The sequence below is a fragment of the Balaenoptera physalus genome, assembly GCF_965194825.1.
Source record: "Balaenoptera physalus genome assembly, chromosome: 8".
Taxonomy (NCBI): domain Eukaryota; kingdom Metazoa; phylum Chordata; class Mammalia; order Artiodactyla; family Balaenopteridae; genus Balaenoptera; species Balaenoptera physalus.
Window position 1 is genome coordinate 101179509 of NC_138887.1, and position 22036 is coordinate 101201544.

The 22036-nt window shown below is 43.5% G+C and overlaps 2 protein-coding genes across 7 annotated transcripts in view; both read left to right on the top strand.

Annotated features, from left to right (window-relative positions):
• The window catches only part of STRIP2 (striatin interacting protein 2), a 44326-nt gene extending 38044 nt beyond the window's left edge, over nucleotides 1-6282 (top strand). For all 6 annotated transcript variants that reach the window (XM_082472914.1, XM_082472918.1, XM_082472915.1 and 3 more), the window contains 3 exons: nucleotides 88-192; nucleotides 1096-1300; nucleotides 3818-6282. In XM_082472914.1, coding sequence (XP_082329040.1) covers nucleotides 88-192; nucleotides 1096-1300; nucleotides 3818-4068 — 561 coding nt within the window. In that variant the 3' untranslated portion in view covers nucleotides 4069-6282. The remainder of the gene's footprint in view (nucleotides 1-87; nucleotides 193-1095; nucleotides 1301-3817) is intronic.
• A 6265-nt stretch (nucleotides 6283-12547) lies between these two features.
• On the top strand, nucleotides 12548-19201 carry SMKR1 (small lysine rich protein 1). Its single transcript, XM_082473187.1, has 2 exons — nucleotides 12548-12951; nucleotides 18522-19201. Exons 1-2 carry the CDS (start codon nucleotides 12949-12951, stop codon nucleotides 18714-18716), a joined length of 198 nt encoding a protein of 65 aa, XP_082329313.1. The 5' UTR covers nucleotides 12548-12948; the 3' UTR covers nucleotides 18717-19201.
• The last annotated feature ends 2835 nt before the right edge of the window (nucleotides 19202-22036 follow it).

Here is a 22036-nt window from a genome sequence, read left to right on the forward strand (position 1 = left end):
CTAAACTGACCAACAGTGACTTCCATACTTCTGTGGGAAGGAATGCCTTATAGGTGTTGAGATAATGATGAGCATGCCTTATTACAGGAAGCTGGAGACAACAACCAGTTCTGCTGGAGGAACCTCTTTTCCTGCATCAACCTTCTGAGGCTGCTCAATAAACTGACCAAATGGAAGCATTCCAGAACCATGGTGAGTGGAGCTTCAGATCATAGTGTCCACCTAATTGGGTTTTTTTTTATCTTTAGTAAAAATGGACTTCTCGCTTTGCGAGCTTTATAGATAGACACTGAATGCTCCATAAGACTTAGCACCTCCTAATTCTGGGTACTTTTTCTATGATAATTATTTACTGGTCCATTTCTTTTCAGGGAGCTGAATATGGACCCTCCCTCAGGGCAGCTCTGGTAGGGAAGTTAGCATTGGATTTTGGATTATAGTCACGTATCTCAAATGATACAAGTCTAAGATTATTCACTGCAGCAGTATTTGTAATCATGAAAGACTGGAAAAAACATAAATGCTCATTAATACCAACTGGTTAAATTATTTATGTACATCCTTATAATAGAATATTAATACAACCATTAAAAAGAATGCGACGGTTCTGTACTGCTGTGGAATAATTTTCAAGATATATTGTTAAATAAAAATCAAGGACCTGCTGTATAAAAAAATATTAAAAAATAAAACTAAATAAATAAATAAATAAAATTGAAAAAAAAAATCAAGGTATGGAACAAGGTGAAAGGGTGTGTAGTTGCTGTCATTTTTGTTAATAAAAGTAACATACACATACATAGAATTATCTCCAGAAGATACACAGGGAACTGGTAACAGTGGAAAGGGGATGTGTGGCTGACAAAATTTTTTTGCTCTTTGAATATTAGAAATTTTGAATTGTGAAATATAAATGTAGTGCTTCCTCTGTTCTTAAAGACTAAGTCTAAGTGGAGCTTGGACCATAGATTTTCCAAAGCTCCCCAGGGTAGTCTGAGGTTAGCCAGGTTTGGCTTAATTTGTCTGTGAGTTGGAAATTCCAAGAAACTTTAGATCCTTATCTTTCTTCATTCCTATCCCTCTTTAAATGGGCAGATGCTGGTAGTGTTTAAATCTGCTCCAATCTTAAAGCGGGCCCTCAAGGTCAAACAGGCCATGCTGCAACTTTATGTGCTGAAGCTGCTAAAAATACAGACCAAGTACCTGGGGCGCCAGTGGAGGAAAAGCAACATGAAAACCATGTCAGCCATTTATCAGAAAGTACGCCACCGCATGAATGATGACTGGGCTTATGGGAATGGTGAGTATTCTCAGAGCTTTTGACCTCTAGGAGTTGCCCAGGATTGAAACAAAACTAAACAAACATCTCTACTCTTTTGGTGTGAATTGTTACATATTTTAGATGAGAAAATATATGATTATAGTCAGGTGCTGTTATAACAAACATTAAGGCGCTGCTTCAAATTCCAGCACGTACCCTGTCCCATGTAAACTATGAAAATCCATTTTATAAAACAAGTCAATTGAGGGATAATTACCCCTTTTCAAAACATTCCTTTAAGTGACAGGTTTCTCTGAGAGATTTTTTTTTTTTTAACATCTTTATTGGAGTATAATTGCTTTACAATGGTGTGTCGTTTCTGCTGTATAACAAGTGAATCAGCTATATGTATACATATATCCCCATATCCCTTCCCTCTTGCGTCTCCCTCCCACCCTCCCTATCCCACCCCTCTAGGTGGACACAAAGCACAGAGCTGATCTCCCTGTGCTATGCGGTTGCTTCCCACTAGCTATCTATTTTACATTTGGTAGTGTATATATGTCCATGCCACTCTCTCACTTTGTCCCAGCTTACCCTTCCCCCTCCCGGTGTCCTCAAGTCCATTCTCTACGTCTGCGTATTTATTCCTGTCCTGCCCCTAGGTTCTTCAGAACCATTTTTTTTCTTTTTTTAGATTCCATATATATGTGTTAGCATACGGTATTTGTTTTTCTCTTTCTGACTTACTTCACTCTGTATGACAGTCTCTCTGAGAGATTTTTTTAAAAAAAATAACCTTTTATTATTACAAAGCAGTTAGAAAATACAAGGAAGCAAACATTTTACAATATTACCATATTTATGCCATATTTGTACCATCCAAAGATCGCCACCAAAATCTTATTGTATGTTCATACAGATTTTTTCCTCTACATATACACATGCATTTTATTTATTTATTATTATTATAATTTTTGGTTGCATTGGGTCTTCGTGCTGCACGCGGGCTTTCTCTAGTTGTGGCGAGCGGGGGCTACTCTTCGTTGTGGTGTGTGGGCTTCTCATTGTGGTGGCTTCTCTTGTTGTGGAGCACAGGCTATAGGCGCGTGGGCTTCAGTAGTTGTGGCATGTGGGCTCAGTAGTTGTGGCTCACAGGCTCTAGAGCACAGACTCAATAGTTGTGGCACACGGGCTTAGTTGCTCTGCGGCATGTTGGATCTTCCCAGACCAGGGCTCGAACCTGTGTCCCCTGCATTGGCAGGCAGATTCTTAACCACTGCGCCACCAGGGAAGCCCTACATTTTGTTTAAATGAAAGCAAATTGTGTATGCTATTTTATAATCTTCTCTTTTATAAATTAATTTTTATTGGAATATAGTTGCTTTACAGTGTTGTGTATAATATTCTTTTTAGTTAACATTATTTCTACCTTTCTATATCAGTACATTTTCGTTTTATCTAATAATCAAGTTCATGTTCAGAATTTCCCAGTTGCCCCAAAATGTTCTTTAAAGCTATTCTTTTCCAAGTCATAATCCAACCCAGGACCACAAATTTCATCTGATTGTTATATCCTTTTATTTGTTTTGAATCTAGCAGGGTTCTTTTTCCCCCCCATAACACTGACATAACTGAAGAACTAGGCCAGTTGTTCTGCAGAATCCTTCTGGATTTGTCTGCTTGCTTTTTTTTTTTTTTTTTTTGGCTGCGTTGGGTCTTTGTTGCTGTGCGCGAGCTTGCTCTAGTTGCGGCTAGTGGGGGCTCCTCTTCGTTGTGGTGTGTGGGCTTCTCATTGCGGTGGCTTCTCTTGTTGCAGAGCATGGGCTCTAGGCGCATGGGCTCAGTAGTTGTGGCACACGGGCTCAGTAGTTGTGGTGCACGAGCTTAGTTGCTCTGCATGTGGGATCTTCCCGGGCCAGGGCTTGAACCCGTGTCCCCTGCACTGGCAGGTGGATTCTTAACCACTGCGCCACCAGGGAAGCCCCACCTCATTATCTTAACATAAGCTGCATATAGATTTTTCGTGTGCTGGAGGAGGTTCCATGGAATCAGGAAAGTCTTCAGTAACTGGTTCATTCTGATTCTCCTTGTTGTGCCCCTTCCTGCCTCTTACCATTCCTTGAAAACTGTGATTTTGTTCAAGTGGGAAACTCCCATTCCTAAGGAAAGTTCAATAAAGGGAACTGAGTTGCTGTTTTGGAAAATATAATACATATAACTAGTAAGAAAGTGAAATAATGGAAAGGAAATACAATAAAAAGAAGTCTACCTCCCTCAGGGCCCTCATTTCCTTCTCAGTGGTAATCACTGTTAACCAGTTTCTAGACTCTTCCAAAGAGAGTCTCTGCATATATAAGCACATGTATGTGGGCATGTGTATATTTTTTAAACCTGACTGGCAGCGTGTTATATACTTACTTTGTACATTGCTCTTTACAAAAAAGGAAATTCTGAGCAGTTGCATTGTTGGTATCCCATAGACCATGCTCTGTGCTAACAGGAGCAGTGTCCTTAGGTGTATACATCTTTTTCTTTCTAATCTTCCCAACACAGACATCGATGCCAGGCCGTGGGACTTCCAAGCAGAAGAATGCACCTTGAGGGCCAACATTGAGGCTTTTAACAGCCGCCGGTATGACAGACCCCAGGACTCTGAGTTTTCACCTGTGGATAACTGCTTGCAGAGTGTGCTGGGGCAGAGGTTGGATCTGCCTGAGGATTTCCACTACTCATATGAGCTCTGGCTGGAGAGAGAGGTTTTTTCACAGCCCATCTGTTGGGAGGAGCTGCTCCAGAATCACTGACTGAGCTCTTGTCAACAAGCATCTGATAGATGGGGTTGGCTCCAATAAATGGTGCTCTGCCTACCCTGCCCACTCAGCCTTTGTTTCCAGCTCTAGGAGTGCTTGTCCAGGGTAGCAGTGACCCAGCCTTAGGACATCCAGTGTAGTTCAGGACTATTATGGTGGCAGTTAGGCCTGGAGATAATACAAGGCTGGGATCCTGAGTGATAACAAATTGAGCTAATTGCCCTGGGGTCATTTGGGTGCCCAGTTGCCCTTGAAATCTCCTGCTGGATCAGTCCTGGACAGGCTCTTTTGTGGGACTACTCCCTGCTTTAGTCTTGCCTAGAACCAGGCTAGCCTTTGCTGGCTCCAAAAGTGAGAAGTTTACTATGGCATTTGACTCATGGCATTCATCATAGGTAATGGGAAGTGCAGGTCATAAAACAGGGAGATCATTTCCTTCTTGCTCACCCTGGATTACCAGAGGTTTGGCAAACCCAACTTTGAAATTAAGTCTGTATTTTAAATTTAAAATTCTGACACTCACCTCTTTCTAAAATCATTAGCTCAGAGATGATTTTTAGAGCAACTGCATCTTCTTTGTGAAGGATGATGATTTACTATTACCTAAATACTGCATGTTATAGAAAGGTATATTGTGTAGTGTTTTTTCTTTATTAAGAGATCCATGTTCAGTGTGAAAAGTATTTCCTTGTGTACTCTGTATAGGGCATGGAGTGCTCTGCCACAACCAGTACGAAACAGGCCTCCTCTAAGGATGTTTCATGTTTTCCTGAAACTATTTCAGTCTTAAAATGACTTGAGTACATTGCAGAAAATTATTCTTTTCATCCAATTCATTTTTAAATGACAAGTTATTTACAGGAGGTTTTATAAATTGAGATGGCATGTCCATTTGTGCTCATGATCGATTTATTTTTTAATTGAATAGAACAGCAAGAGCATCACAGGTTAATTTTTCTTTTTCTCCTATGTTGATTAATGATTTTTTTTCCCTTTCTACTGCTAGCAGTTTCAAAGTGTCCTGTGGGTATTTAGCAATACTGTTTCTACCTAGAAGTATTACACATTTCTTTGAAAATATAAGGGTTGATGTACCAACCTCTTTAAACTTCTCCCTTTTACAGCAGAATCACAGTCTTCCCAACCGAAACATGGTTTTTAGAAAAGTTTTTGATTCAATCAGGATCATCTTATTTCTCTTCTGTCCTCAAAATTATGGCATCTATACTTTCAAGCTTTTTTACTTTAAATGCCCCCACCCTGCAACATGGACACAACTGAATCTTTTTTATGATAGCACCAGGCCACTTTAATTGTGCCAGGAGGTCTAGTCAAAATGAGCTTATTTATTCCATCCTTTGTCAACCACAGTCTCTTCTGAAGTCATGATAGATTGCTAATGATTTCCAAAGGAACTATACCAAAATTCTGATTATAGCTTGAATTTCACCTCTTTGTGCTTTATGGGTTGCAGGATTTCTGTTTTTATGGTGAGGTCATGAAGAATGTAAGTATGTAATGGATGAAACTTAAAATAGTCTGTAAATTTTGTCTGAGTAGGACAGCAGTCCTCATTGCAATTAAAATAATTTACTCAGTATATCATTATTGAACCCTATTGAACCCTATTAACCTATGATTTTAATGTGATTTAAGTGAAAAGACAACTTTCAAGGAAAGAACAATTATCAGTCTATTTATTTTGAATAAATAGTATATAGTATTTAATTTAATCAAGAACAGATAAGTTATCCTCTTAAAAATATGCACGTGAATTCTTTCCAAGGCATAGATGTATGCTAAGCTTTAACATTTCATATTTTTTAATAAATCTTCTCTAAGGGAAAATTAATTCTCAGTGCAGATGGAAAAACTGAGGCACCAAGGATAAATGATTAGTTTCAAATCACATCATTTTTCTACTGACTTTCTGGGACTAGCATTCAGGTACTGATAGCCAGCCCCATATGTTACAGTAACTGATTTGAATCTCCCAATTTGAGAATACATGTGTGTGGTTAGGAATAAATCAGAGTAACCAACCTCCAATGGTGATTACTGTTACAACATAGAAGAACATTATTTGAGTGATTTATAAAGTAGAAGATTTTTATTTGTGAATATTTCAGTAAAGTTTGTGTTGATTGTTGATAACACTGTTTCTCTACTGAAGCACTTTAATAAAAAGAATTGAACTGGAGTTAGAAATTTGGTCTTTAACTTCTTCAACACAAGAGAATCTTAAAGACATTATATCTAGAAAGGAAGGGTATAATTAAAGAGACGAATATATAAAATCTTGTATTAGTATTCCCTGGGGCTAGACTGATATAAACAACTGCAAAATCTCAGTGACTTATGACAAACCTTTTTCTCTTGTTCTTGGTTCTGGCAAGCAGCTGCAGCTCTACTCAACTCAATTGACTTGCTAGATTAGCTCTGCTCTGTATGTTGTCTCATTCTGGCAATAGGCTGATGGAATAGCCCTTACCTGGGACATACTGTTCTCATAGTAAAGGGCAGGAGCAAAAGACCAAACCATACCACGAAAACACATTTAAAGCTCCTGCTTGGGGACTTCCCCGGTGGTCCAGTGGTTAAGAATCCATCTTGTAATGCAGGGGACTCAGGTTCGATCCCTGGTTGGGGAACTAAGATCCCACAATCTGCGGGGCAACTAAGCCGGCGTGCTGCAACTACAGAGCCCACACACTCTGGAGCCTGCGTACCGCAACTAAGACCTGACGCAGCCAATAAATAAATATTTTTAAAAAAAAGAAGAAATTCCAACTGAACAAACACTACTCACAGAAGAATAAATAAATAAATAAAGCTCCTGCTTGGATGTGGCACAAGTTAAATTGCTCATAGTCCACTGGCAAAAAGCAATTCACACAGGTGAGCCTAGCATTGGTCCAGAGAAGCATACTACCCATAGGGAGGCAAGTTGCCACCAGACATATGGGTAGACAGTGAGTCAGAGCAGCTTCCCAGGGAGTTCTTGAGATTGGTGGTGGGACTATCTGAGAGATTCCATTTTTTTTTTTTTTTTTTTTTTTTTTTTTTTTGGCCACACTGCACAGCTTGCAGGATCTCAGTTCCCCCACCAGGGACTGAACCAGGCCAGGGCAGTGAAAGCCCGGAACCCTAACCACTATGCCACCAGGGAACTCCCTAGAGATTCTTCTTGAGAATATCAACAGCTTTCCAGTGAATATTTGAAAAGACTCATTTCAGTGCTTTATGCTGATACTTGCAGTGTGGCTTTCTTGACCTTCCTTGCCCATAGATCCCCAGCTCTTCCACCTAACAATTATTAATCATTGTTATATAAAGACAAGTGTGTTGATGGTTTCTGTTTTTCCCCCAAGTAGTGGTAAGTTAGAATTCATTCCTCTAGTCCTTCTTAAGATGACCCATATTTACAGTAAAACTAGCTGAGATTAAGAATGCACCTGTGGGGAAATTCCCTGGCGGTCCAGTGGTTAGGACTCGGTGCTTTCACTGCCGGGGCCTGGGTTCAATCCCTGGTTGGGGAACTAAGACACCACAAGCTGTGCAGCACCGCCCCTGCAAAAAAAAGTTCACCTGTGTTTTTGGAACAAAAATGACACTTGTTCATACAACAATGAAACTCACGACTTTGATCTCATTGGATGCTATAATTGATGAGCTCTGTAACCACCTAAATATCCTTAACTTTTTTTTTTAATTAATTATTATTTTTTGGCTGCATAGGGTCTTAGTTGCTGCGCACGGGCTTTCTCTAGTTGCGGTGAGTGGGGGCTACTCTTCGTTGCGGTGCAAGGGCTTCTCACTGCTGTGGCCTCTCCCGTTGTGGAGCACGGGCTCTAGGACCGTGGGCTCAGTAGTTGTGGCTCGTGGGCTCCAGAGTGCAGGCTCAGCGGCTGTGGCACGTGGGCTCAGTTGCTCCACGGCATGTGGGATCTTCCCGGACCAGGGCTCGAACCTGCGTCCCCTGCATTGGCAGGCGGATTCCCAACCACTGCACCACCAGGGAAGCAATCTAAATATCTTTATCTTTTGCCATATTCACAGGTTTCAGGGATGAGGACATGGACATACCTTTTGGAGGGCCACCATTCAACCCACTAAAACTCATCAGACACTAACAAATAGCAATATTGATTTATTTACTCTTATCAGTATTAGAGGTTTAAGGCAAGACCCAGGGAAGTTATTTTTATCTAGAAAATACTTGTAGCTATTGATGTAGTCAAAGGAGATTCAAGTAAAGAAAGAGTTTTAGGCTTGGGTAGAGGATATGACATGAGGGAACATGTGTAAAACTGAAGAATACATTTATGTATTGGTATTTTTGTTAAGATACATGCAAAAAATGCAAATGATTTTCAAAGTACACAAAGAAAAATGTAATCTCCCAACCCAGATCTCTTGTCTTGTTCCCCAGAAGTAATCACTGCCAATATTTTTTTCTATTTTTTATTCTTTCAGAAAATTCCCATGATAATACCCATCTCCTCCTCATTGACATTTTTTTTTACAATTAGGAGCACAATGTACTGTTCTATTCTTGCTCTTATCATTTATCCTGGAGATCTATTTTTCTATATCAACATTCTCTTATATGACTATAAATTTAATATATCAAATAATTAAATAAAATAATTCTTCCCTAACACTGTCAGACATTTTCTAGCTAGGAAGAAATGTTATACGAAAGGGTATAGATGGGAAGAATAGGGTGTGTGTGTGTGCGTGTGCATGTGTGTATGTTGTGGTGGCGGATGAGGTGAAGGGAGATTCACTCAGTTCTCATAGCAATAGGCCAAAGCAATCTGAAATGTAATTTCCTACAAGCAGTTTTTCTGGCCATTCAGACACCCCCAGATCCTGTAAATGGAATGAGATTGGGCCTGAGTGGGCCATGGGGAGATGTTCAGCCTATTTGCTCCTTCAGTAATTAGCCAGATTTAAATTTCAAAAAGGAAGAATTTTAAATTTTTACTTTTATAGAAAAGAAAAAGTCTTTCAAAGGAACTGCAAGAGTACAAAAGTCATCCCACCTCTGCTCAAACACCTTTGGTGACTGTGACTTTCTTACTAAATAAGATAGCGCCATCTGTCCCCTTGCCTCCAAATGGAAACATTACTTTGAACATTCTGTAACTTTTTGTTCAAATGCTTAATGGAGCTGTCAGGACAAAGATTCTCCATGTGGATGCCTGTGAAAATATGTCTTTGCTGGAAGATGTGAGATGTTTTACCCAGAAAGGCCGTACAGCATAAGGGCTCAGATTGACAGTGCTGGACCCAACTTGGTGAGTTATTATACCCAGGCCCTGCCTCCATTAGCTGTGTGATAACTGACTAGTTATTTCATCTCTCTATGTCTCAGATTCCCCATCTATAAGTGGGGATAATAACACTACCTACTTTCTAGAGTTGTAAGGATTAAATGTGTCAATATAATAGTGCTTAGAATAATGCTTGTTAAACATGAGTGTTCAAAAATTGCTGGTTATTTCCACCTCATTCCCCTCCCTATTAAAGAATCCCCCAGCAAGAATAATAAATAGCATTTAAATTCTCTAGCTCAGGGATCAGCAAACTATAGCCCATGGGCCAAAACTGGCCCACCAACATTTTTATACAGCCTGTGAGCTAAGAATGGTTTTTGTTTTTTATTTATTTATTTATTTATTTTTATTTATGGCTGTGTTGGGTCTTCGTTTCTGTGCGAGGGCTTTCTCCAGTTGCGGCAAGCGGGGGCCACTCTTCATCGCGGTGCGCGGGCCTCTCACTATCGCGGCCTCTCTTGTTGCGGAGCACAGGCTCCAGACGCGCAGGCTCAGTAGTTGTGGCTCACGGGCCTAGCTGCTCCACTGCATGTGGGATCTTCCCAGACCAGGGCTCGAACCCGTGTCCCCTGCATTGGCAGGCAGACTCTCAACCACTGCGCCACCAGGGAAGCCCTAAGAATGGTTTTTTATTACATTCTTAAATGGTTGAGGGGAAAAATCCATAGACGAAAAATACTTTATGACACATGAAAATTCTATGAAATTCAGATTTTAGTTTCCATAATAGTTTTATTGCAACACAGCCACACTCATTTGTTTACGTGTTGTCTATAAATGCTTTCATTCTACATCAGCAGAGTAGTTGGAAAAAAGAGGACATGAGAACTGAAAAGCCTAAAATATTTACTGAGTTTGCCAACCCCTGCTCTAGATAGTTTCCTGAGTCTGCCGCGCCTGGTCTTACTGTACCCCAAGGTTCTCATTGCTGGGACCCTAGTAACTGACCAGAGATTATCTACAAAGAACATTTTATTTTTTCTGTAACCTCCTCTTCAAAATTAGGGCTATAGTGGGTGAAGTGAACAGTGCTATACTGTTGAACTTAATGAGATAAAAAGAAAAAGAGAAGGAAGGGAAGGAGGAAGGGAGGGAGGAAGAGAGACCACCAGAGTAGAGAGGAAGAAATAGGAATTTTTAAATGTAACTTTTAAGAAAGATAGTGATAGAATATTCTAAGTTTGAATATTCTAAGAATGTGTACTTTAATTCTGGTAATTTTTTTTTTTTAAAGAGCAGCACAGTTAATGTTACTATTTATAAAGAAGACATAAGGATGTGTACTCATAAACATAAAATTAACTAGTACTTTTCCAATGTGAGTTTGAATAGTTATCTAAATTTAACATCATCTTCCAATTTATACAGGAAGATTTGTTCGGTTCTTGTAGAATAAACAGATCTTAAGTGCTAAACATTAAGAGGTTCTTAAGTGGACTGGTGTTTAAGAAAAATGCTTATGTTGTCAATGACATTTTCCTTTGATTCTAACAGTAACCTGCGTTCTTTGTTATAAGGAAGTCTGCCTTTCAGCCCCACCCCCCAGCAGTCCTCCTCACCTCCCTTCAGGTCAATGCTAAGGCTTTCTCCAGTGCAAAGGCTGACGACCCATTTGGTCAATGGAAGATGGTGCTGCCATTGAAGTTGTACCAATTGTCACTAGACCGTTCATTTTATGTTTCACCTGTCCACCGACAAATCATGCTTTCTTGTGCTTTCTATCTTTTTTTTCAGACCTCCAATCTGGAACTCAGGAAAAGTAGGACTAGAACAGATTTGGGAGTGAGCCCGATAGGGGTTAACCTGAGAGAGTTGTGACGACCCAAAGAAGTGTACACAGGGAGTGTGAGCCACCCCTACCCAGGGAGTAAGGTGCCAGCAGAGGAGAAAGCACAGGCAGAAGGCAGGAGAATTTGCCATATCAAGGGCCTATGTACTCAAAAAAACTACCAGACAAATTAAAAGTCATTGGAACTTGGGTTTGCTTTGTTGATGATTAGAGAAAGCAAATGCATGAGAACCTGGTACACAAATACTCCCCTTTGGAAGTGAGGTCATCAATCAAAAGAAGGAAAACAAAAAAACACCTTACCCTTGGTTGCAGAGCCTTTCAGGACCCCACCCCTGCTTCTGGGTCCAGTCTCCTCCTCCTGCCCTGGGCCTGCAATGTCCTGTCCCCTGACCTTGGCATAGCTGACTCCTCCTTATCACCCAAATCTCAGTTAAACCCCAGAGAGACCTTCCCCATTCACCAGTCTAAAAGAGTAGTCAGCTATCATCGTATCAATTTAATACACCAAATGTAATACATCCTGTTGCACCTATCATTTTTAATGTCTGCCACGTCCCCCATTTGACACCCCCCCCCCCAAAAAAAGAACTTTTCTGCATTCGGGGCTGAATTCCCAGGGCCCAAAACTGAGTGTCAGGCACATGATAGATGCCTAATAACTTGAATAAAAAGAAATGAGTCATTAAAATGAATGAGGGTCCAGCTCCTAAACTGTGTATTCTCCTGAGGGGAGGAGGATGTCAGGATGAACTCAAGGTTGGAAGCATAACTGAATCTACTGTATCCTTGCGTAATCCCACGACGGGTATAAGAACTTTTTTCAGGCGCTTTTAAAAAACATTTTGTAATGTTTGTATTATTACAGGCTCTTTTACAAACATTTCCCCATGTTATTTTCATTTCAATCCTCAAAGGCTTTATCTCATTTTCCAAAAAAGGTCATGGAGTCTTCGATAACTTCTCCAACGTCAGCCAGTGAGTGACCTAGCTCGCACGCACAGCCGAGTCCGCCCACTCCAAGGCCAGTACGGTACACGCGGAGCATCGCCTGCCCGTTCGGGTTTGGCCAGGAGCTCGCCTGCGCCCTCCTCGGTCGCCCAAAGACAGCCTCCCCCGCGCGGAGCCCGGGTTCCGGGCGTTCTCAACCTTACCCGCAGTTGCGCGAGGTGAAATGGCCCAGCCAGAGCGGCGCGGCCAGCAGGGGACGGCGGCCGCTATCACGAAGGCGGTTGCGGGCGGGCGGGCGGGCTGGGCGGGCCGGGCTCCGTCCAACGGCTGAGCGCCAGGCCCCGGTGTCCTGGCAACAGGTAAACACTGAGCGGCCCCGCCCCCCCGCGGCGCGCGCCGCCCGGCGTGTGTGCTCACCGCCCGCCGGCACCCGCGAGCACGGCGCCCCAGCCCGCCCGAGGCGCGCTCGTCCGAGACGCGCAGCCCGCAACCTCGTTGCGGTGGGTGCCCCAGCGTGTAGTGGCGGCGGCCCAGTGGCTGACGGCCCCCTCACCCCGCCGGGCTCCCCTGAGCGCCTCGGCCTCCTCGCGCCGCGCGGCGGGCGCGGGCTCCTGAGAAGCGTGGCGAGGTCCCGGGCCTGCGGCGGTTCGGGGGCGAGAGCGGAGGTGGCAGTCCCGTGAGCCGCAGGAATGGGCGCGGGGGCGCCGCCCCCAAGCGACGCGGAGAACTGGGGTATCTTTCAGGATTAGGAACCCATGCCACACTCACCGGCTCAACTGAGAAAGCATTACCATGGTAATCACGTCTTATTTAAGTGTAAGAGGTTCCCAGGCTCTTGTTAAATTAGTTTAATACCGTTTGCCTCGGAGAGGCACGCTTTACTAAGATTTGCCCTCGCCACGAGATTGGTGCCTTTATCTCCTCGCGTTGTTGGTAGTGTCCAATCCAGTGATCTGAATGCTTTGGGTCAAGATGAGGTGGGAGAGGGGTTTGCTAGGTGGTCTGCGCCCGCCGAAGGGGACAGCAACCGCAGAATCAGGCTGAGCCCTTTGTGTGTGTGTGTGTGTGAGTTGGTTGGCTGCAGTCCCTTGGTTCTGTTGAGCAATTTTCACACCCAGAAAATGCCCAGGGCGCCAGTATGTGCCAACGGCGACTGGCCAGGCATCTAGCTTCTGCTGCCCCCGCTAGGGTCCCAGGTGGGATTCCTGTCGGTGGATTACGGAATTAGAAAATGAGCCTTGGTGGGACTCGGAGTGCCCGCTGTAGAGAGTGATTTTTCTTTCCAACCTCAGTTTGAGGAAAGGCTTTGGAAGGAGACCTTTTGTGCAGGGAGTTCTTGGGTTTATGCCCAGGAAATCTTGCAACATCCTTACTTCCATCTGAACCCCAAGTCGTTGGCTGACAGAGCTACATCTTAAACCAAACCTCGCTGACGCCAAACCTTCATTTCCAACTTCCTGCTGGATCTCTCCATCAGAGAGCCTTTTCAAACTGTGTTCAAAATCCAGCTCTTTTAACCACTACCATCTCTGCACTTCCCAATGGCACGTTCATTCTCCTGGCCGCAAACTCGAAAGCATTCCTTTTCCCAAGTCCTCATCCAGTCTCTTGTGACCTGCCTGCCACTGTTGGTCAGACCCTCCTTACTACCACCTGCCTGGTTCTGGCAGTAGCCCCCTATCACTGTTCAGGGGCTGTCCATCTCCTCTGTCCTTCCCTGCCAGTTTGATCATCCCATAATGGCTGTGACCAGGTCCTCAGGGACTTCCACTGTCTGCTGAACTAGGCACTGCTCTGCTTGAGCTTGGCGCTGGGAGCCCTTGGTAAGGGGGCCTCAACCTCTTGAGCTTTATTTACCATATTCTTCTCTGCTTTAAAAAACAAAAACAAAATGACATCCCACATAGACCCACATTCTTCTGGAAGTCTTCTGCACCTTCCCCACCTCAAATGATCAATCTACTTAAAGACAGACCCACCTCTGAAATACCTCCTGCTCCCCTGTTGCTTCCTAGGCACCCACAGCCTTCTGCACCTCACTTACTGTGCTTTGCCTGTTTCTTGGAAAGTCTTACTCCTCACCCCCATTAGACTGTAGTATAAAAATGTGTTTGGTAAACCTGTGTTTCTTCCAGTGTGTTGTGTGTAAAAGCACTAAATAAATATCTCTTGATTTAAATTGAGAGCTATTCCCTGGTTACTTCACGTGGTTGACACTGCCATTTTCTTTCAGAGGCCAGGAAACTGAAGCAGAATGGTTTAATAAGTAAAGCCATTTAAGCTGATGGCTTCTCACTGCTCCTTGGATAAAGGTCAAACCTTAGCTTGCAAGGCCTACAGGCCAGAGCTGTATGCTGCCTACTTTTCCAGCCTCAACTCCTCTCACTGCCCCCATGGTTGTTGCTTACAGGGCAGTCACATTGACCTTTTCTTTTTTGGTCCCTTTGACTTGAAAGGTTGTTTGCTCTGCCTGGGAATTCCCTACCCCTCAGCCCATAGGCCATTCTTCAGGAATCCTTCTTCCTTCATGTCCCAGACGAGGTCACTCCCTGCCCATCCCATGTCATCATAATGCCATGTACCCTGGACTTCCTTCACAGCATAGTTGGTGACTAAATGTGTTTGTGATTTTCCGCCTCACTGGACTGTAAGTTTCTTGAAGGCGGGAGCCCAGATCTACTTTGCTCTCCATCTAACTTGAGGCCTCATGTACAGGAAGTATTTGTTAAAAATTTGTTGAATGAATGAAGGCGGCATCTTAAAATCCAGAGAAGGAGAAATCTACATTTGCTTTCACTGAGTTGCATTTTATTCACTCAGCATATTTTATTCATCCCTACAATATGCCAGACATTGTTCTAGGTCCTGAAAGTTCAGTGAACTCACAGACAAAACCTCTGGTTAGGGAAACATACAATAAATACACAAACAAAAAAATATTATTAAATAGTGAGTGCTTAGGGTAAGGAGATAGAAAGTGACACTGCTGGGAGGGATTTTTTTGTTTTGTTTTAAATTTATTTATTTTTGGCTGCATTGGGTCTTTGTTGCTGCGCGCGGGCTCTCTAGTTGCGGCGAGCGGGGGCTACTCTTCGTTGCGGTGTGCAAGCTTCTCATTGCGGTGGCTTCTCTTGCTGCGGAGCACGGGCTCTAGGGTGCACAGGCTTCAGTAGTTGTGGCGCACAGGTTTGGTTGCTCTGTGGCATGTGGGATCTTCCCAGACCAGGGCTTGAACCCGTGTCCCTGCATTGGCAGGCGGATTCTTAACCACTGCGCCACCAGGGAAGCCCTGGGAGGGTTTTTAAGAGGCCATCTGTACCTCCTCCCGCTTTGCCTGGGACAGTGCCAGTTAATGCTTGTTGAAGTGTCTTGTTTTGGGCAATAAATTATATGGTCACCCTAACTATAGATCAAATAGAGGCATGATGTCTGAGAGGTTTTTCTGAAGAGGTGGTATTTGAGCAGAGGCTAGCACAAAGATAAGAAACAAATTATGCCCTCTGTGAAGATCTGCAGGAAGAGGAGGGATCAGGGAAGAGCTTGGCGAGTTTGGGAACTAGAAAGAAGGAATGGTCTTCATTAAGGAGTTTGGAGAGTTTTAAGTCAGGAGCTCTGTGTTCTGAGCCCAGGAATAGTCAAGAGCCATGGAGTTGTATTCAACCAACCCAACCAGCTCAGAAACTGAAAAATTTCACTCCCTTACAATAATTTCCTAACAGACTTATTGAGGTATAATTGATGTACAATAGATTGTGCATATTTAAAATGTACAGTTTCAGTTTGGCATAGGCATACACTCATTAAGCCATCACCACATTCAAGACTTATGATTTGCAGATATTTTCTCCCAATCTGTGGCTTTGTTTATCATTCTCCTAACTATATATTTTGAAGAGCACAAGTTTTAATTTTGATGTTGAATTTATCAATTTGTTCTTTCACAGACATCAATTTGGATATCATACCCAGGAAATCTTTGCCTAACCCAAGGTCACACAGGTTTTTTTCTATATTTTCTTCTATAAGTTTTATATTTTTGGGTTTTATATTTAGGTCTATGAGCCATTTGAGTTAATTTATGCATATGGTGCAAATATGGATCGAAGTTCATTTTTTTGCAAACAGATATTCATTGTTCCAGCACCATTTATTGAAAAGATTATCCTTGTTCTGCTGAATTGCTTTGGCACTTTTGTTGAAAATCAGTTGAATCAATTGTTTGTGTATGTGTTGATCTATTTCTGGACTCTTTAGTCTATTAATCTTAATACCAATACCATACTGTCTGCATCCTGAAACTTTATAATAATTCTAGAAATAAGGTAGTATTAGTCCTTCAAATTTGTTCTTCTTTTTCAGAGTTCTTTGCATTTCCATATGAATTTTAGAATCATCTACAAAAAAAGAAATTTGAATAAAAATGTCAAACTTTGGTGTGAATCTTAGTTCTCAAACCATTTTAGAGATTAAAACACATACATTTTTGGGGGCACTTATTCCAGGTAAATCAAGCGTGTTTGACATGCAAAAAAGTATAAAATCAGAAAGGAAGGCAAGACTCAAAATCTTTAAGAGCTTATGGCAGTGCACATCCCACACCCCAAGGTGATGCTTTATCAGGAGATGTAGTTATCATATGGGACTCCATATTGTTTCTCTTCATTTGGATTTCCTCACAGAAGCTGGGCCACTGTGTTGCAAGATATATCTCATCTTCATTTCTGGGTTTTGTATCTAGGAATGTCCTCCATTTCATTTCACAAAATGTATTTTAGTGTTTTTGACACATTGACTATGTTTCTCTTTGTTTAACTTGGGATATTTTAAAAGTGAGATGCTATGAACAGGACATCTATTTTACACAAACATTTAGCCCTTGCAGGCACTCTTGATAACTTATACACTCCTCCTTTCCCTTGCCTAGAAGAGACACTTTTTCAATAATGCATTCCCATCATTTATTTTCTGTATGGGTGGGTCATAGGACATAGAGAATTCCATTCAGCTTTGTGCAGCTCTAGCAAAACTTTGGAGATAGTTTATTCCCAGGTTAGGATGGTAGCCATTCCTTTGCCGGGAGGGCATTAACCTGGCAGTGTGCTTGTGGCCAGAGCACAGCCCCCGAGCCTGGTTTGCACTGTGACCTTGCGGAGCCTCTGCATTTCCATTTTTAAGACGGAAATGATACCTCCCTCCCTTGAAACACAGCTCTGAGGATTAGCAGTGATAAAGGTGATGGCAACATCCTTCACTGAGTGCTTTCTTCGTGTCAGACACTGGCTAAGTGCCTTATGTTCGTGTCTCACTTAATCCTCGTGACTGTTTAATGAGGTAGAGACTCTCGCATAACAAATGCCAAAATATGTATTTGATCCTAATTATCTGTTTTAATTTAATTTTTATTAGGAAAATTTCCAAACATGCACAAAAATAGAATACTAAAATGAATCCCTATATAGCCGTATCTCAGATTCAGAAATTATAAGCATTTTGCCACCTTTGCTTCATCTATACTTTACTTGGGGGGGAGGGGGGAGGGGGGAGGAGAAAGGTGCAGTATTTTAAAGCAAATCTCAGGCCTTCTTTCATTTCATTCCTACAGATTTTAATGTGCATCTCTGAAATGTGGGAACATTTTCTTCCATGACCCAATGCCATTGTCAGACCTAATAGAATTAACAATTACTCGATATTGTCAAATGTCCTCAATTGCCTAAAAAAATGTCTTTTTATGGCTTGTTTGTTCTAATCAAAATGCAGAGTCCACACATTAGTTGCATTAGGTTGGGTCTTTTTTTTTTTTTTAGTTTTCTTGGCGGTGGGGGGTTTAGTTTTTGTTTTGTTTTGTTTTGTTTTTGAAAGAAAAGAAACAGGAGAATGCTGCTTCTCTGCTAAAAGAGTGTCTCCTTTGGGGAGGTGTGTGAGAGTTGGGGAGCCGTGAACCATGAGAATTACCCTTGGCACCAGCCTTCCCTTCCCTGTACACTGATTCCCCTCGGAGCCCTCTGTCCCTTCGCCTTCTCTCCTCGCCCTGGGTCACCTCATTATAGTTCACCCTCTCGTTGAATGACACAGCCCACAATGTCTAGGTGTTGGGTCGTACCTCAGTTTCTCCGCCTTGCTCTCCCAGTCTCTGGGCGCTTGAATCAGGTTGGATCTCTTTTAAACTGGGGGTCTTGATAGGCATTTGTTGAATCAGACTGCATATGACTTCTCTTCCCACTCCATGCAAGTTTTTGTTGTTGTCACAGTTTTTTCCTTTTAGGAATTTTTTTTCTTAAGTTCGGTAGGAAATGTTGAAAATTATATAATGTCAATGATATAAAAACTAATTTTTGCCCCGTATATATACCTGTCTTTGAAAGCCAGGTAAAGGGAAAAGAAAAGGCCGAGGCAAGTCCCATGGGAAAAAGCAGAAGAAACCGGAAGTGGACATCTTCAGCCCCGCCGCGATGCTGAACCTCTACTACATCGTCCACAACGTCGCCGGCTGCCTGCACCTGCGCGGCTTCCGCTGGCCAGGCGCTACCAAGTCAAAGAAGGGGGAAAACAAGACTTAAGCCAGAGCGTTTCCCAGCTTCTCTCTACTACAGAGGACAGAACTTGGGGAAGAGAAATCAGGATAATACCACTGTTGCAAGCAAAATAGACTTTACTGAAGACAATTTGAGATGCAAGCTAAGTGTGCTTTTCAGTGGTAGTTAATGCTAAATGCATTTTACTTCCTCAGCTAAACCCGGGTATGGTGAGCCACTTTGGTTTTCCAGTAGTTAAGAGGGGGAAAAAAAGTCCGAGTAATTCCCACATGGTGGTGGAATTGATAGGACTGTAAAAAATTATTATAAGTCTGGGTCAGAATTAAACCTCGCTCTCCAAAGGCAGTTCTAGCTTGCGTGAGTTGTTTTCTTTTACCAAAGGGGATCTGTTATTTAGAGAAGACATGGCAAAAAGCACAGAATTTGCTTATGTGTCCCTCTTTTGGGCACAGTTTCCTTTCCGCATCTTTTTCTGGAAAAATAATAAATATTTTGTTTCTATAATTTTCTTCTCAGAGGTCTGACTCTTGTCTGATTCGAATTAGCCACAGACAGCGGTAGAGACCAGGGTTGTCAGTCCTGCTCTGAACCTACTAGTGTGTAGGAACAGCGGCTCAAATGAGCTGACAGCGTCAGTGGTTGGAGCACGGGGAGAAGGGGGCCAATCAGCCCCCGTCCCTCTCTCCTTTCTCTTTCACCCGACTCTTCTTCGTCTTTTTCTACACATTTACATCTTCCCACCTTCTGCAGCCTTTCTTTTAAACTTGGCTGACTCTGAGTTTTGGAGTTGGTGCTAGAAATGTACCTTGAGCATTCTTTTTTTTTTTATAAATTTATTTTATTTTATTTATTTTTGGCTGCGTTGGGTCGTCGTTGCTGCGCGCGGGCTTTCTCTAGTTGTGCCAAGCGGGGGCTACTCTTCGTTGTGGTGCACGGGCTTCTCATTGCAGTGGTTTCTGTTGTTGCGGAGCACGGGCTCCAGGCGCACAGGCTTCAGTAGTTGTGGCACGTGGCCTCAGTAGTTGTGGCACACGGGCTTAGTTGCTCCGCGGCCTGTGGGATCTTCCCGGACCAGGGCTTGAACCTGTGTACCCTGCATTGGCAGGCAGGTTCTTAACCACTGCGCCACCAGGGAAGCCTTCCTTGGGCATTCTGCTGATGATATTCTGGGATCTCCCCAGCCTGTGTGGAGACACTTAAAAGAGAAAACTGCAGTTGGTTCTGCTCGGCCCCAAATGTGAAACTTGGAAGGAAAGTCATTTTTAAGTGTAAGCACCATCTCTAAATCACATAGCCTCCCATCCCTGCCTCCTGCTCTGTCTTCCTGGCACGTCTTGCCACCTCCCCTGGCGCTGACACCTGCACTGTTGTCTCCATTCACAATTCTGAGCTTGAAGCTGATTCCTCTAGGCAGCACCAGTCCAGAGACGATCTAGTTTGTTTGAATTACTTATAACGATGTCACAGGCTGCCTTGTGAGGATCTCAAACGTTCATGAAGCTTGCTAAGGAAGTCTGCAACCCAGGACTCAGGATTTTATAAATATCAGAGAAAAAAGGCAATCCCGTGAATCTTTGTACCAGAGAAGTGAGGTGCTCGGAACCCACATGAGTTTGCTGGGGATGACACTTGTCTAGCTGTACCGTCCGTGTGGAGTCAGTGTGAGCCCTTGGCTGGTTGCCAGAGGAGCCCTGGCTCAGCTCAGGTGAAACTTGGTCCTCCTCTTAACCTGAAGGGACCTTTTCTGTTCTGTCTACAGGCCTGGGAAACAGGGCCACCTTCCCACTCTGCTGAGATTGCTGGGCTGAATCCGAGCGGTTTCTGTTTGTGGACACACCAACTCTAGTCCAGTCCTTCTCAAACCTGGGTGTGCACCGTGGTCACATGAGGACTTCTGAAAGTGCAGATTGCTGGGCCCTACCCAGTAGGAAGAGCGGGGTTCAAGAATTTGTGTTTCCGGCAAACTCCCAGGTTGCGCTGCTGCTGAACCAGACCCTTGGAGATACTGCTCTAGTTCATGCTGCCACACCAGATGCTGAAAGACTTGACGAATCTCTGAACGTGTAGGATGTCTAAGGCCCTCCTCTTTCTCACCTGGCTGGGTTCAGGAGCTCGTGTCTGAGCAGTTATGTTTATGGGAAGGTTGAGGAGGTGGCATCTGCATTGCTGCCTTCTGATCTTGTCCACAGCAGGATAACATCGCTGAGGGGAGGACAGACGTGCCAGTCAGCAGACTTTTACAGGCTTAGGAGATCATCTGGAGGTGGCAATGCCTTCTTCTTTTGAGATGGTTAAATGATGAGCAGAAAGGACTGTAAGCGTTGGAACAGAAGAAGTGCTGACCTGATTGGCTGGGGCGCTGTGCACTCGGGGTCTCCACCCAGGTTTTAGCAGAGTGGCTAAAGGCTATTTAGTGTTGTCCTCATTGCAGCGCTGCGGTTCTGAGAAGCCGTTAGGAATTTTGGATTAAATAGCTATGGTGGTGGTATAGTGAGTGTATGACATGAACTATCACACGCAAGCCGTATAAAAGTTGTGGCACATTTTCCTTCGAGAGAAATTCAATTTTTTGGGTGAAATATTCCATTTAAAACTTTCTTCAACAAAATTATCTCATTTTAACACTTTATTGAGTATCTCCTATGCTTGGCATTAGGAGGATAAGACAGGGTTCCTACCCTTCAGGTGCTCCCAACCTGGTGAAGGGGGCTGACGCCCAGGTTCCATCGTGACAGCAGCTACATTTCTATCTCAACTTCAATAAAGCATCATACAGTTGATGAAGGTGATTAAGAGGAGGGTGGGACTGCCCTCCTAGGACACCTGGAGCGCCTGTGATGATAAAATAGGTCCTTGAACGCTGCTATTTTTATTTCGCCAAACTCAGATCGGCCGGGATCCTGATCCTTCCTGTGGATGAGGACTCAAAGGGGAGCGTGTGAAAGGAGCCGTGATGGGAAAGTCCACACACAGGCCGCACATGCTCTGTGGAGGAAGCGTCCTTGCTGTGAGGAAGGCTCTGCTCAAGTGTGGGGGGAGGAGGCAGCGCCCCATGAACGGTGACTACAGGGACAAGCACAATGTCCCCAGAGCAGGAAGGAGGACTTGGCAACGCCTGTGGAGAGAGGACCAAGAGCCACGCAGCTTGCGGGAATCTTAGCTCCCCGGCCAGGGGTTGAACCTGGGCCCTCTGTGCAGTCAAAGCCCAGAATCCTAACCTCTGGACCGCCAGGGAATTCCCGAGAGAGGGCACTTTTTAGAATGGCAGTGCCCCTTGCAAAATTGATGACAATTAAAAAGAAGGACAATAACAAGTGTAGGCGAGGATGTGGAGAAAATGTGAC